Here is a 14460-nt window from a genome sequence, read left to right on the forward strand (position 1 = left end):
TATGATGATGATGAATGATGATAATGAAGATGATGATGATTATTATGATTACGATGGTAACGATAATGATGATGATGATGATGATGATGATGATGATGATGATGATGATGATGATGATGATGATGATGATGATGATGATGATGATGATGATGATGATGACGACGACGACGACGACGACGACGACAACGACGATGACGATAATGATGATAATGATGATGATGATGACGATGGTAATGGTGATGGTGATTGATAATGATGATGAATTATTGAATCATGGTAAAGTATGTTTCCTGGGAGGAAACCAATAGTTGTTTCTGTTTAGAGATGCCAAAACCAAAGTAACAGTGAAATATAGTACTGAGCAGTATATATAAATACATTTTTCTTTCCTGAAATTCGTTACAGAAAAGAACCTTTTTTGGTGCAAATCTGGTGTACAGTATAGTCCCTTTTAACTAAAAAATACAACGAGAATAAAATATTTATACAGCTGTACAATGCAAACAAAAAATATTTAGGTTATAATGTAATTCCTTGCTGCCATTTGTTCTATGATAAAATAAGATGATAATTTATTATTTTTGTCCGAAATTTCCGAAACATTTCCGATTAAATATCTATCACCCACACGTACTTCGATGGAAATTTGAAATCACTTACCAACTCCGACTTTTGTGATAAAAGTCTGAGTTTGAAGTCATCATTTCACGATCCATCATTCCCCCCAGGGTCGGGGTAAGATATTATCAAATCGATTTCTTAAACGGTTCGACTGTCTTAAAAACATAGGCACTAAATTGTTTTGAAAAAAATGCTTAGTTTACCTTTAGTGTTAAATTGAATGTAAACTAGGCATAAGCTGTCACCCCCTTACCTTTCACTTTTTATAGCAGATTTGGACGTTTTGTATTTTTCATTTTTGGAAACGATGTGTAGGCCCGGGTCTACCCTGTCTATTGGAGCAACGCCGATGCCTATTATCGTTTCCAATAATCTTTAGTTCTTAAAGACATTCAAATTAGTCTTATTACAGAGAAGCATCGATTATGCGATTGAACATGACCGCCATATGCAAAGTGCTCAAACAATAATTGCAATTTTCTAACCTTCATAAAGCCGCACAGGTGTGTTCAGTCTTCATGATGTAGGTTTGTTGGATTTTGAATATATACCACTAAAATGGCAAACAGAGGATGGTTAATTATTTATTTTAAATAATATAATAATAATAAGAATATTAATGATAATAATAATATATACAAATATAATCAGTTTATTGACACGAAAGCTACTTGAAATGATCCAAATAAGTTTCATCAATTTCCTACGTCTGTTATTAAGGTCTGTTGCGTTAGATTATAACATTTAATTCGGTTTGATGCATATTTATAGCATGGAATGAAATTACTGCATATTGAGCTTCTAACACTTGTTCACAATCGGTACTAAGATAATCAGTTAACAGTAGACCGTACGGCATGAGCAACTAAGGCTCTTGCCCTCTTTTGCAATGCTAGTATCCTATCTTATTATACATTTTATTACATTTATGGTATCATGTTCAATGTTGAAAACATGACTGAAATAAATTATGCTATTTCTGAGGAGGACCAATACATAGTAAATACCTTGTAAAAAGTTGAGGCACAAAAAGTGTGAAAGATGTCATGCGGCAGTACAAGAACAAATTAAATTAACACCTTTACCACTGATTGCTATGAAGGGTTACTCTGGTTTTGCATAGTCTTAATTTAATTTTATTAATACCTTTCGCGGCCTTTCAGCCGGTTTATATTGAACGAGTTCCTTGGTTGATGATAAACGGTTGACGGATACGGAAAGCAGTGTTTCTACGTCAAAACACAATTTAAAATTGATATCGAAAATGAGTCGCACGATAAATGTCGCGATTTTAATAAAACTGCAACCATTGCGCAAATACGACAATATGCCCGATAATAACCATAACTACGACGATGCTGAATATGTACAATTGTTTTTAATTTTTAAGATAAGAAGAAGTTTTGAATATACCAGCGAGGCAATCTGGTTATTTATTTTTATATATTATTATTTATAACAAAAAATGAACTGTTTTAAAAAGAGCGCCAGTAAGTTAACAATGACTTTAGATGTTGCAAGTGTTGGCGGGTGCCATTAAACCGGGTTTATGTTTAAACATTTTGCTACTGAGCTTGTTTCTGCAGCTCTTTGCATAAATATTGATGCAGTTGTTATACAAATCAATCAGGAGAGACTACTTGAGACCTTCTCAATCAATATTTGATTGGCTTATCGGTCAATAAACTGTTTATATGCCGCCTTACTTAAAACTGATACTGATATTGCATTCTGGACTGAAAGTTGTTAATTCCACCTAGTTTGATCATGTTGCTTATATGTCGATCTGGCACGATAGCATGTAAATTTTATTTTTTAGTTTCTAGTGCCCGCTCAGTTTTTAACTTAAAATAAATTTTCCCCTGAATTATTTTCTTTTTAATTCGATATTTGCCCAATACATTTCTACCGTTTTGTTGTATATTTACTCGTTTTATATTCATAATTCATTACTATGTTAACACGTTGAAATAGATCATTATAAACCTGTGTTGTTGACAATGTATATTGTCGAACTTTGCTGTTGGTCTGTCTTGTAGATACTCATTTGTACAGAATGTTGTAATTCTAATAATCATGAAAGTATAAATTGCTTACTTTATTTTAATTTAGGTGACACCACTTATTATCACATCATTTATGTAGCAAATGCCTCAAAAGAAAAGGTCCGTGTTGATTCATATTCATTTACAGGTATTTGCAGCTTAAGTCATATGCATAGTTTTTGTAATTGAATATACACATTCTTTCTATTAAATAATATGAGAATACATACAAACAAACGTAAAGGGTGAAAAAAGTTGTAATAAACACATAATAATACAGGAAATAGACAGCATCCGTAATGTCCTATAATTATCAGTATCCGAACACTAACTTGTGCATGTTAACAGTATGATACTTAAAAATTGTCGTTGTACACACGTCATTATTTGATAAATCAAATGCAAATGATGAAGTAGGTACACGATCTCGAAATATATTATTAACTTGGCTGCTTTTTTCTTGCGTTTCTTTTTTCCACAGAACCTTGGTAACCGAATTTATTTGGGACGAAACTCTTACATCGGAATTAACCAAAACATATATTACAGAAATACTTTCAAGAAAGCACACATTTTTTCATACCTTAATCATTACTTCTATCCTCATGCCTCTGTGTGTCCTTGGATCGATGAACTTTCTAATCAAATCAACCAAGTCTTTAATCAAAAGGCCCACTGGACGATAAAAAACCAACACTTAAAATCATCAATAATAAATTGAGTAAATATACAGCAATGGTGACTTTTACAAATTTGATTGGCAGGGATATTTACAATTGACCTGAAACTGATAAGCCGTAGCTTGAAAATGTTAATAGCTCCGATAACTGCAGTAGTGTCTTCTTTCGTTATTTGAAATAGCTAATTTATTTAAAAAAAAACTTTTTTCGAGTATGTCTAGAGTGCACATGCCATTTTAACTATCATTATTTTATACCTGTTTTTTAATCTTTGCTGATTCGTGGATATTCTTTTCTGGAAAAGGAGATTTTTTTAGAACTTTCTATGTTATCTTTTCCTCAGAAACAAAATGTTAACGTAAACTATTAGGGTCAATATGGTAGATGGAATTGGCGTAAAATACTCCAAAATCCTCAATTGTTTCTTTACATGAACCAAAGACCCCATTATAACATTTTAAGCAAATACAGAATGTTTAGGGTCTGAGACGACGGTGTCTTGAGTGGCGCTTCAATTCATGCCCTTCTAAAACCAAATCCTAGATCCTATTTATTCAATGATTGTAGTCGTACCGTTATAAGTTTAAAATCAATAGTATTATCATAGATAAGCAAAAAAAAAGTTTCTGTGTGCTCTATGATTATAGCTTTTTTAAATTATATTGCAATATAGATAATGACGTTTACATTAGTTTCGTGTATATAACGAATGGCAATTCATTGTATTTTCAGAGACATAATTTGGATTGTTTGATCTGTTGGAATCCGGTGATAGAAAAGAAGGTGATCTTGTTTAAGCCGCAGTGTTAATTTATCTTTATTTACGATCAGCTAGACGATCGGATGATTTGTTTCATGTGAATGATTAAAGGGTTTATGCCAATAACTGATTGAAATGATAGGGATGATTTCAAATTGAGCAATCTAACAAAGAAATTATAAATGTGTAGAAGACAAATATTGCATATTAAACCAACGTCAAAAATTCAATGGAAGCCAGAAGAGTTGTAATAATAAAACATGTTAACTAATTGATAAAAGGAAGACTTTTGAACATTTATACAAATGTATAGACGTGTATAAAAAGATCAAAATCAACATCCCAAAAAGGTACTATAAAAATGAAGAGTGGTTATATCACACCACTTAGGGTGTTTTATAAATATCACCTTAGGCCTTTAAGATCACCAACAGCAATTGTAAAGACATAAATATCCAGTTGGTATTTTGGTCCAGTGGTATGACGCTTAAGTATCAATTCATGGGTCGCATGATCGATCCCCCGTTTCGATAATAATAGAACAACACATCGTCCGGGATTGATCTTTAACGAGGTTTCGCTGTGACAGTGTTTCACACTGATGCATGTACGAAACCAGATAATTTTCTTACAACGTCTTCATTTCGTATTATTTCTCTGGCCCAAAACAAAGAAAGTCTAATACCTTCATCATGTCCATCGTTGATTTATGAATTTCCTGTTAGCATCGACAGATAAACGTTCTTACATTGCCCTCAAAACAAGACAACACATAAAACACAAGTTTCAAATTCTTGTCATGAGTTATTGTTGGCTTACACCAATGGCAACATTTAAGACAAGCCAAGTAGTCAACATATTTTTAAGTACAGTCGAAACTTGATGGCTCGATATTCTAGGGACCGGCCAAAATACTTCGAGCCTCGAGAATATCGAGCCAAGCGGGATTGCTTACAAAATGATTATTTTTGTATTATTCGGTACAAAAAGTATTGTTAACCTCGTTTGTGATTGGCTACGCTTTCTTTACAAGAGAAGAGTGTTAATTGGACCTAGTTACACATCGTAAAGTTCATAACATGACTTATTCGATACTTAGAAAATATAATTTGATTTCTTTTTGTTTATTATAAGAATACATTTATGCGAAAACAACAAACAAGTAATTTTAAACAGTGGGTAACACAAACATAGCTTATAAGTTATATCACATACATTGAAATGTATACATTGATAACAATTCGAGACAAAACTTAAAGTGGTGACATGTTTATTTAAACTGTTAAACCATTTAAATTTGATAAAAATTATAGGTAATTCAAGCATTTTTTTTATCGATTAGCGCCTTGTGCTTAATGAAGCCAAGCAAACAAATCAAGGTGTGAGATTATTACCTGAACCCGCGAAAATGACATCGACCAAAGCAAACAAAACAAAGTGTGAAATTTTTACTTGGGACCGCAAAAATGACTTCGAGTGTGGAGAAATATCGACCCTCAAGATATCAAGCCATCCGATCGAATTTTATATGAACAAAGAGTAAAAAAAATCGGTCCTTTTAATCTGGTTCGAGCCAACGAGGATATCGAGCCATGGGATATCGAGCCAACGAGTTTAAACTGTATTTCAATTGTGTTTTGAGTATTGTCCATGCCGAGTTTTGTTGAAATTTCTACAATAAGCGACCCCGTTCGGAACAAAATAAAATCAAAATAAAAGAATCCAAACCATTCGACTTTTTTTTAAAAATCCTGTGATATGAGAATATTGATAATCATTTGCTTCGAGTTTATTTATGTCGCAACACCAACTCATAAGCGATCCCCCGAGGTAATTGCTGGACTTCGTACACTATTCAAACGATAAAGGCCAGTATGCCGAGCAGCCGATTGGGGCTTTTCTTGACCATCCTCCCTTAATCTACATACACTACAACTTTCATTTAGCAAATTATGTCATTACACATGGTAAAAATAGCTCAAAGAAAATATCAAAAGACGCCGAGTGTCGTTGCATTCGTTGCCAAATGTATCATTGTAACCAAAATCCTATAGGTGGCATTTTTACACGTGTTTTCTTTTTCTTTTTTAGATTATATAAAGTGAACTACTCCAAGAAAGCACACTCACAATGGCAGTTAATCAAATGACTAGTCCCAACAATGGTTGCACCTCCGGGCAGCATGCCAACGATGGTGGAAATCCGCACGAAAAAACTGTAAGCATTGGTAGATATGTGCAATAAGTTTTAATTTAATCATACTAAAATATGTTTAATGACTAAAGACCCAGCCCTAAAAAATAAACAACTGCCTTTTGAAGGTACAATAAACCAATTTACAAGAAAATGGTTAGTCTCCCAATTTATAACTAATGAACTAATGACCGTTTTACAGAAGATACCTTAAAACAGTGTATCTTGATTAAAGTAACATGCACGCTCTAACTAGGTCTATATCATGTATTTATGCAAAGGCTAACAACCTGGAATAGTAGTTTGAACAATAATAAAATATAAACAATCCAAGTTTATAGAAACCTGAAAGATATCCAATAATACCAGTAATGTTTATGTATAACATAGAAACAATTGTGTTTGTCCGTCATCACGATTCTGTACGAGGTTTACTCCGCTACTGGTAACTAAACTATGTAGATGATTTCACGATACAATAGACGAAACAAGTTTATTGTTGAAGGGTTTGCCGAACCTCACGTTACGTGTTCTTTTCTTCCAGCAACTGAATAATATCGAACAAATAGAAGCTGAATTCGACAAAAGTACTTTTTCAAAGTCTGAAACAAGCAGGAAGAAAATGAAACGACTTTCACAATACCTTTTGAAGGAGAACATGGCAAACATTGATGCACATTTTAAAATTGGATTTGAAATAAATCAATATTTGTGTGTCGGAGACGCAGATCATACTAGATCGACTGTTTTTGTCCTGTTTGAGGATGACAACAAACCCATAGTTAAAAAGACAAAATCCGGTAAAAAATTGGCCCATATTTACTAACATATATAGTCTGATTTTGAAACTCGTACTTCGAAAATGGTTATTTTTAATGCTACAAAATACTTTCTATATAACATTTATGATAAAAGACGTGTTGTTGTAAAATAAAGCCGCCACATTGAGCAACATTGCTTTTAAAATAATAAATGCAATTAAACACTTAACTTAAGATTTGCAATTTAAATTTGTTGGTCTCAAAATCGGACGGAAAACGCAAATGCATGTATGGCCCGGACAGTTCCATTTTAAACTTTTAATTGATGCAGAATGTATTACAACGTAACTTTTAATGTATGGTGTTGGGGAACCTTGAGAACGCGACTGAAAGCTACTTGAGTTACTAGGTGACCAATATCCAACACACATGGCCCAAGGTCAGGAATCGAACTGGTACCTTTTACTGAGGGCTCTAAACACTGCGCTAACGACAACAACATTTTTTGTTTCGTTTATCCTGGTTTATTGAGCTTAAAATATTTATATGAAACCCCACAGAAACAAGCGCAGTAGCGGAAAGTTGAAACATTTTCTCCGTTTATTGGCACATGATAAATGCCAAAGACATAGAACACATAAACAAACGATCACACAAAAGAAACATGCAACAACTGCACAAAACTCCATAAACAGCACAGTACATACTAGTAATTATAAACTATATAAAAACTAGGGATAGCAACAAGTACCCGAGTACTCGATCGAACGTCCGAGTACTCAAGTACCAAATCACTACTCGAGTACTCGGAAAAAAAAATCTATAAAAATCACCAAATACACGATTAACAGACAAAATATCAGATCTGGTTAGTTGCCAAGAGGACAATTTACGGTCCCTCTAATCCCCTCTGTGTACACAATTGACCTCAATCAATTAGTTGACAGTTTTTGTGATAGTTGCAAACTGTCAACAAAGGACCACTATTTCAAACTAGCACTGATGTCAATTAGCGAAGTTTTGATAGCGGTAGTTTCACCTACACAATTCTATTGTATACCAATTAGAGACCTTTCACCAAACAATGGACGCTAACGAGCAAAAGAGTATCGACTGTTACGAGATCGATTTCTTAATGGGCGTATTTTAACTATTTTTGCAATGATTATAACAATTGATTGGTTGATATTTTAAATCAAGAATTATGAATATTAATGAGGTAAACAACAATTACACAGTACGAAAAACAATCATTTTTTAAAAACAAAACAATTGTAGAGTAAACAACTGAACTTCGTATTGAATTTCGTTCACTATTTTTATGTATTCTATTAATTTTCGTACATTGTAATTCTAATTTCTGTTCATTTCTGCAGTGCATACTTGTATAAAATGAAACGAATAAGACAAATTAAAAGCCTGAAACAACATTTGTTTTCTTTTAAGATCAGTTTTTGTTATAATACGTAATGAAAGTTTACTTTAAAGGTGAAAATGACCAATAATACGACCAACGCACAATATACGTCATTAACGATACATGTATACACACTCTTGTCTTTGCGAACACACATTCAATTTTTTCGAGTAATCGAGTACCCGAGTACTCGATCGAACGATCGTCCGAGTACTCGAGTATTATTTTACTACTCGTTGCCATCCCTAATAAAAACAGTTGTGTTTATCAAATATTGTTAGGTTCCTCCTTGGAATGGTCTTAAATGTAAATTTACTTGAGGTTTATACTAGTTTTTGCGCATAGCCAGATAAACTTTGTGCAGAATACTATTTTTTTTTGATAATATAACGGTCGGATTGTAGACAGATTAATTAGATGATATGGCATGTGTGGTCATAAAAAACGTTTGTGTAATATATTTATTTATATTCGCAATTGATTGTGATAACGTATTGATATCAAAAATACAAATGTGGTGATTAAAAGCGATATATAGCGCGCACAATTTCAAACTTTTAAAATGTAATGACACATCAAAAGTAATAAACATAACTTGTGTACATAAGAACACATACACCTTTTTAGGTACATCACAGAATCATGAGACAAGCGCAACTGAAAAGGTAAATATTTCATTTTTTCTTTCACCGTTAATTCCGTTCAAAGCTTTTAGCAGTGTAATTTAATGTGTTTTATGTACTATAACACAACGTTTCCATATTGGTGACGTTATTTTAAAACCCAGCAAAAATCAGTATTAAGTGACAGAGGTAAAAGACCTTACTAAAACTTAACGAGATACTTCGAACACCTAATAAACAAATATTAAAATAGTTAAAGTCATGTGTGGATTTGGAAAAAATACTAAAAGAGTCTTATATTTTCATGAATATCTGCTGCGGAAATCAGGTCAATATAGATCTGTTTCGTTTTGAAAAATTTGGTTACCAAAGAAGTGAAAGGAGAAGAGGTTATGAACAAAGTCTTATTGGATGATTATAAATTCACTGAAAAGTAAACATTGACGTATCTGCCTTATAAGTGTATAAAATATTTTTCCAACCTTTGTGTACGTTGACAGCTTAGTTTTCACGAATAAGCACAAAATTATATCACATTTGTTAAATCATAAATTAATACTTCAATTATTTCAGATTGAGCTGTCGGTGGAAGCAATAGATAAAAAGTTTAAAGACGAATGCATAGATGAATCGGAAGAGAATTTAAAACTTCTGGCCTTCACGAAAAAGGAAATTTGTAAAGTCCAAGAAACCTCGTTTTCTGGTGTATCGCTTTACATAGATTTTGGTTTGAACGAACACCTTGAACTTAATGCAGAATCCAAATTTAGATATGTCTCTGGTTATGACGAAAATAAAAACCCTTACATGATACTAGATACATGTCCTCGGTATTGGAAGCTGAAATCGTGGTTGACTGACCTCTTCCAGCCCTTACCAAAGGTGTGGTTAGCCATCGGTGGTGCCATAGGAAGTTGTTTCAAACAACTGAAAGCGTTGTTTAAAGGATCCTAGATTATTATAGTTCCTTTATTCTGTTGATCAGAATTTGCTATTCAATATTTTACCGAAATTCATGGTAAATATATTTCTTGATTTAAATCTCATTTAAGAGAGAGTATTTAGGAAAGATCAAATTATTCATATTAATGCAAAATTCTTGTACATATTATAATTAAGATGACTGACCATTAAAGAGATTAATGTTAAACTTTAAAATAGTCATTTAACTGTCGCCTTATTAGGTATTGTTATGCGTCATTGCCGCCATGTGGCATCAACGACGATTATCTACGATATGTACATCTCGAGTAGGGTGTTAAATACATGTGTGACTATTCTACTTACTCTGTTAATTAATTTAAGTTTTTTGTTAACCTTTAGGTACAAATTGATGTTTTGTTTAGCATTAATGTATTATATTCATGTTTCTTTATGTTTTCGTATAACATTTTAATACGCACGCTTTTGAAATAACGTAAATTAAAGCTTTCGTTTTCATTCGAAGCATTTTATAAAAATATAATATTTTGAGTCTAAAGGGTGAATAAACTGCATAATAAAAAAGGACTCTGAAGTGACACTTTTATCAAAAAAATCAATACAAACACATGTATAACAAATATACATTTTGAGTGATAAACCTTTACCCTCTTACTAAATAATGCATTTATGGATATTAATTATTATTGATAACAAGATTGTAACCGTGCATTTAATAGCTGAATACACAAAAATATTAAATAATTGGTGAATGCTAAAATATTTGCTGTTCTCTAATATCATCTCGTATTATATGCTTATCGTATTAATTTGACATATCCAACAGCACCGCCGTATTTAAAATCCGTACACCATACTATCGTTTTCTAATTCCGTATCATGCGTGTACGGTGTGTTATCTCGGAGCTTGCTAAAAATAGCATGACCAAAAAGCTGGTACAACCTGTCAACTTTTAAATACATAAAATAATCTAACTTTACTCAAACTCCATAAGCATATTTATGCAAAAAGCTACAGAAACAAGCTCAGTAGCAACATGTTTAAACATAAACCCGGTTTAGTGGCACTGGGTAAACGCCAAAGACATAGGACATAAAATCTCAAACAAGAAACATAGAAGAACAGCACAAGACTCCACAAACAGCATAGTGCATACATACTATATATAAAAAACTAGGTATGTTTATCAAGAATTGTAAGGTACCGCCTTAGAACGCTCAGTCAAATGTTAATTTACTGGAGGTTTAAACTAGTTGATGTGCACAAACTTCACTCTTATTCCAACAATCCTTAATATTGATAAAACGCAAATCTTATCAAAGTATGCATTAACTTGAGGAAACTTATCAATAAAACAAATAATAATAAACGTATAGGTAAACCCCAAGTACTTCTATGGTGAATACACGTAAAATAAATACCGTTTTGTTCTTGTTGATTTGTTTGTGCTTTGATATTTAATAAGTGTTTTCGTATAAGCATTTTTTTAATTTTGCTAAAACACAAAATATTTTGTTCTTATTTTGATCAATAACGTGAATTCTGCATTTTCTGACTTTGTTTGGTTGTAGTTGCTTCCCTTCACTGCATTACATAAGACTACGTAACTCATTCGAGCTTATACGCGCATTTGACAGATAGCGGTAAATTTAAATCACATTGAAACCGAAAAATAAAAAGGATTAATTAAATAGGCAGGTATATAATATGGAATTATACGATTAAACGATTTCCTGGTGACCTGCATCACGTCTCGTTCGGTGAGTAAACATGTATACGTGTTTACACACCGCACTTGACGTGATACAAGTCACCAGAAAAGCATCCTATCAGAATATCCCCTATATATCACGTAACAAGAGTGCCAGTTTGGGGATACCTAAATTCCTTTCATGCTGGTCGACCAAGATATTTAACCAGCTTCTTTCACTGTGAGAGCTTTCCTTCACGATAGATGCGACGAATAATCAAAGTATAAGCTTTCTTTGACGATGGATGCGACGCATTATCACAGTTAATGCTTCTCTTCATGCTAGATACTAATTTTATCACAGTTAAACCTTTTCTTCATGTTAAATGCGACGCATTATCACAGTTTAACCTTTCCTATAGGTTTGATGCTAATAATATCACAGTTAATGCTTTCCATCATGTAAAATGCGACGCATTATCACAGTTTAACCTTTCCTTCATGCTAGATGCTAATATTATCACAGTTAATGCTTTCCTTCATGTTAAATGCGACGCATCATCGCAGTTAAACCTTTCCTTCAGGTTAGATGCTAATATTATCACAGTTAATGCTTTCCTTCATGTTAAATGCGACGCATTATCACAGTTAAACCTTTCCTTCAGGTTAGATGCGACGCATAATCATAGTTCAACCTTTAATTCATGCTAGACACGACGCATTATCATTGTTCTAGCGTTCCTTCATGCTAGATGCGACGCATTATCACAGTTAATGCTTTCCTTCATGTTAAATGCGACGTATTATCACAGTTAAACCTTTCCTTCATGTTAAATGCGACGCATTATCACAGTTAAAACTTTCCTTCATGTTAAATGCGACGCATTATCACAGTTAAACCTTTTCTTCATGCTAGATACGACGCATTATCAAAGTCAAACCTTTTCTTCATGCTAGATGCGACGCATTATCATTGTTCTAGCGTACCTTTATGCTAGATGCGACGCATTACCATAGTTAATGCTTTTCTTCATGCTAGATGCGACGTTTTATCATTGTTAAAGCTTTCCTTCATGCTAGATGCGAAGCATTATCACAGTAAATGCTTTTCTTCATGCTAGATGCGACGTTTTATCATTGTTACAGCTTTCTTTCATGCTAGATGCGACGCATTATCACAGTTAATGGTTTTCTTCATGCTAGATGCGACGCATAATCATTGTTAAAGCGTTCCTTTATGCACTAAAAATCATCAGAACGAATAATATAGGCGGGTAGTGAAGTTGATCGGCTGGAAAGTGATAGTTGATAAACAACTGCGACAAATAAACGGGAAACTTGAACCAATAAGTAAGTAATGAAAACGAATTTATACTTACTACAGTATGGTTTTATTTAACATCCTGATTTTACTTCAAAAATCACATTATTCAGATATGAAAAGAGTGCACTGGACACTTTTGAATTATTCATATTTACACTTATTTCGTACATTCGTGGAATTGTATGTTTGGGAGAAGAGAGAACATATCAAACATCACTGGTTTAATTATTTTGATACAAACAAACTGTTTAAGTGAACGAAGTAGGGTACTATATGGTAGAAGGTATATGCGTAGACTACCCCAAAAAGTGCTCATGTCATAACATGAACTATAATTGTCGAAGGACCCCAAAGCACAATTTATCAAATTTAAAGCAAATATGTTTTTGACCTGGGAAGATTTGAGTTGAGTTGCGACCCTGAAGTTACGTTCCATCTAATTTCAAATCCTGGATCCGTTTCATTTAACGATTGAATTCATTCATTGAAATGTCATAAATATCATAAAATCATATTTTAGCAAATGTTATAGTGTTTTCTATTTAGATGAAGGTATAATGTCAGTTCACTTCGTTTAAATAGTGATAATGATGAGAACATTTGTTTCGTGTATATACCCATTATCGAATTAAAGTATATTCAGTGACTTGAGTTATCTTTTGTTTATTTGTAAGAATCGGTGCACATATGGGTGTATTCCTTTAGTCGCAGTTATAGGTGATCTTAACTCACACAGGTTTGAAGTTCTGTCAAATGTGAATGACTTTATATGGTTTTTACTATCAATAGATGGAATAACTGGGACGTTGTATTCCCAGTTACGCACTATATTGATAAATGTGTTATCTGATTGTAAGATATATCCTTATCTAGTAATATGAATGAACGGCATATGTGGTTAAGAATCACTTGTCTGACATTGACTTTATTTTTTGTACTTATTGTTATAGTGTTTTTGACTTCATTGTTGTGTGAGGCGATTTAATCCCCTTAAATAATAATTTTAATCTTCTTTTGTACAAGTTCTGATCACATTTGTTAGTATCTCATTTTTGTTTCAAAGTTGACATGCAAGACATTTGAAATAATAACAACAATGCTCGGTTTGTGATATTTGCAAGCAACAAAGAAAAAAAAAGATATGTATGAGGCAAGTATCTCATCTTGTTTTAATGATTGTTGATAGCATCATACGTTGAGAGTGTAACTTAAAAAAATAACAGTGTGTCATATTTACAAACAACAAAGAAATAGATATGTTTAATACTGGTATCTCATCTTGTTGTAATGTTTTTTGATATCATCAATATATTTAGTTAAGAGTGTAACTTAGATTATAATTTCGTTTTATTTTCTATCTTGTCTTTTATATTGTATGGCATTTGCTGCAAGTGCTAAAAGTG

At 32.8% G+C, this 14460-nt stretch overlaps 1 protein-coding gene across 3 annotated transcripts in view; it reads left to right on the plus strand.

Annotated features, from left to right (window-relative positions):
• LOC128221149 (uncharacterized) overlaps window positions 1–10609 on the plus strand; it is a 23070-nt gene extending 12461 nt beyond the window's left edge. For all 3 annotated transcript variants that reach the window (XM_052929607.1, XM_052929605.1, XM_052929606.1), the window contains exons 2-5: window positions 6198–6323; window positions 6844–7099; window positions 9105–9142; window positions 9674–10609. In XM_052929607.1, the coding sequence (XP_052785567.1) occupies window positions 6237–6323; window positions 6844–7099; window positions 9105–9142; window positions 9674–10054 (762 nt within the window). In that variant the 5' untranslated portion in view covers window positions 6198–6236 and the 3' untranslated portion in view covers window positions 10055–10609. The remainder of the gene's footprint in view (window positions 1–6197; window positions 6324–6843; window positions 7100–9104; window positions 9143–9673) is intronic.
• Window positions 10610–14460: the final 3851 nt, after the last annotated feature.

This window comes from Mya arenaria, chromosome 16 (genome assembly GCF_026914265.1).
Source record: "Mya arenaria isolate MELC-2E11 chromosome 16, ASM2691426v1".
In the NCBI taxonomy this organism is placed as follows: Eukaryota; Metazoa; Mollusca; class Bivalvia; order Myida; family Myidae; genus Mya; species Mya arenaria.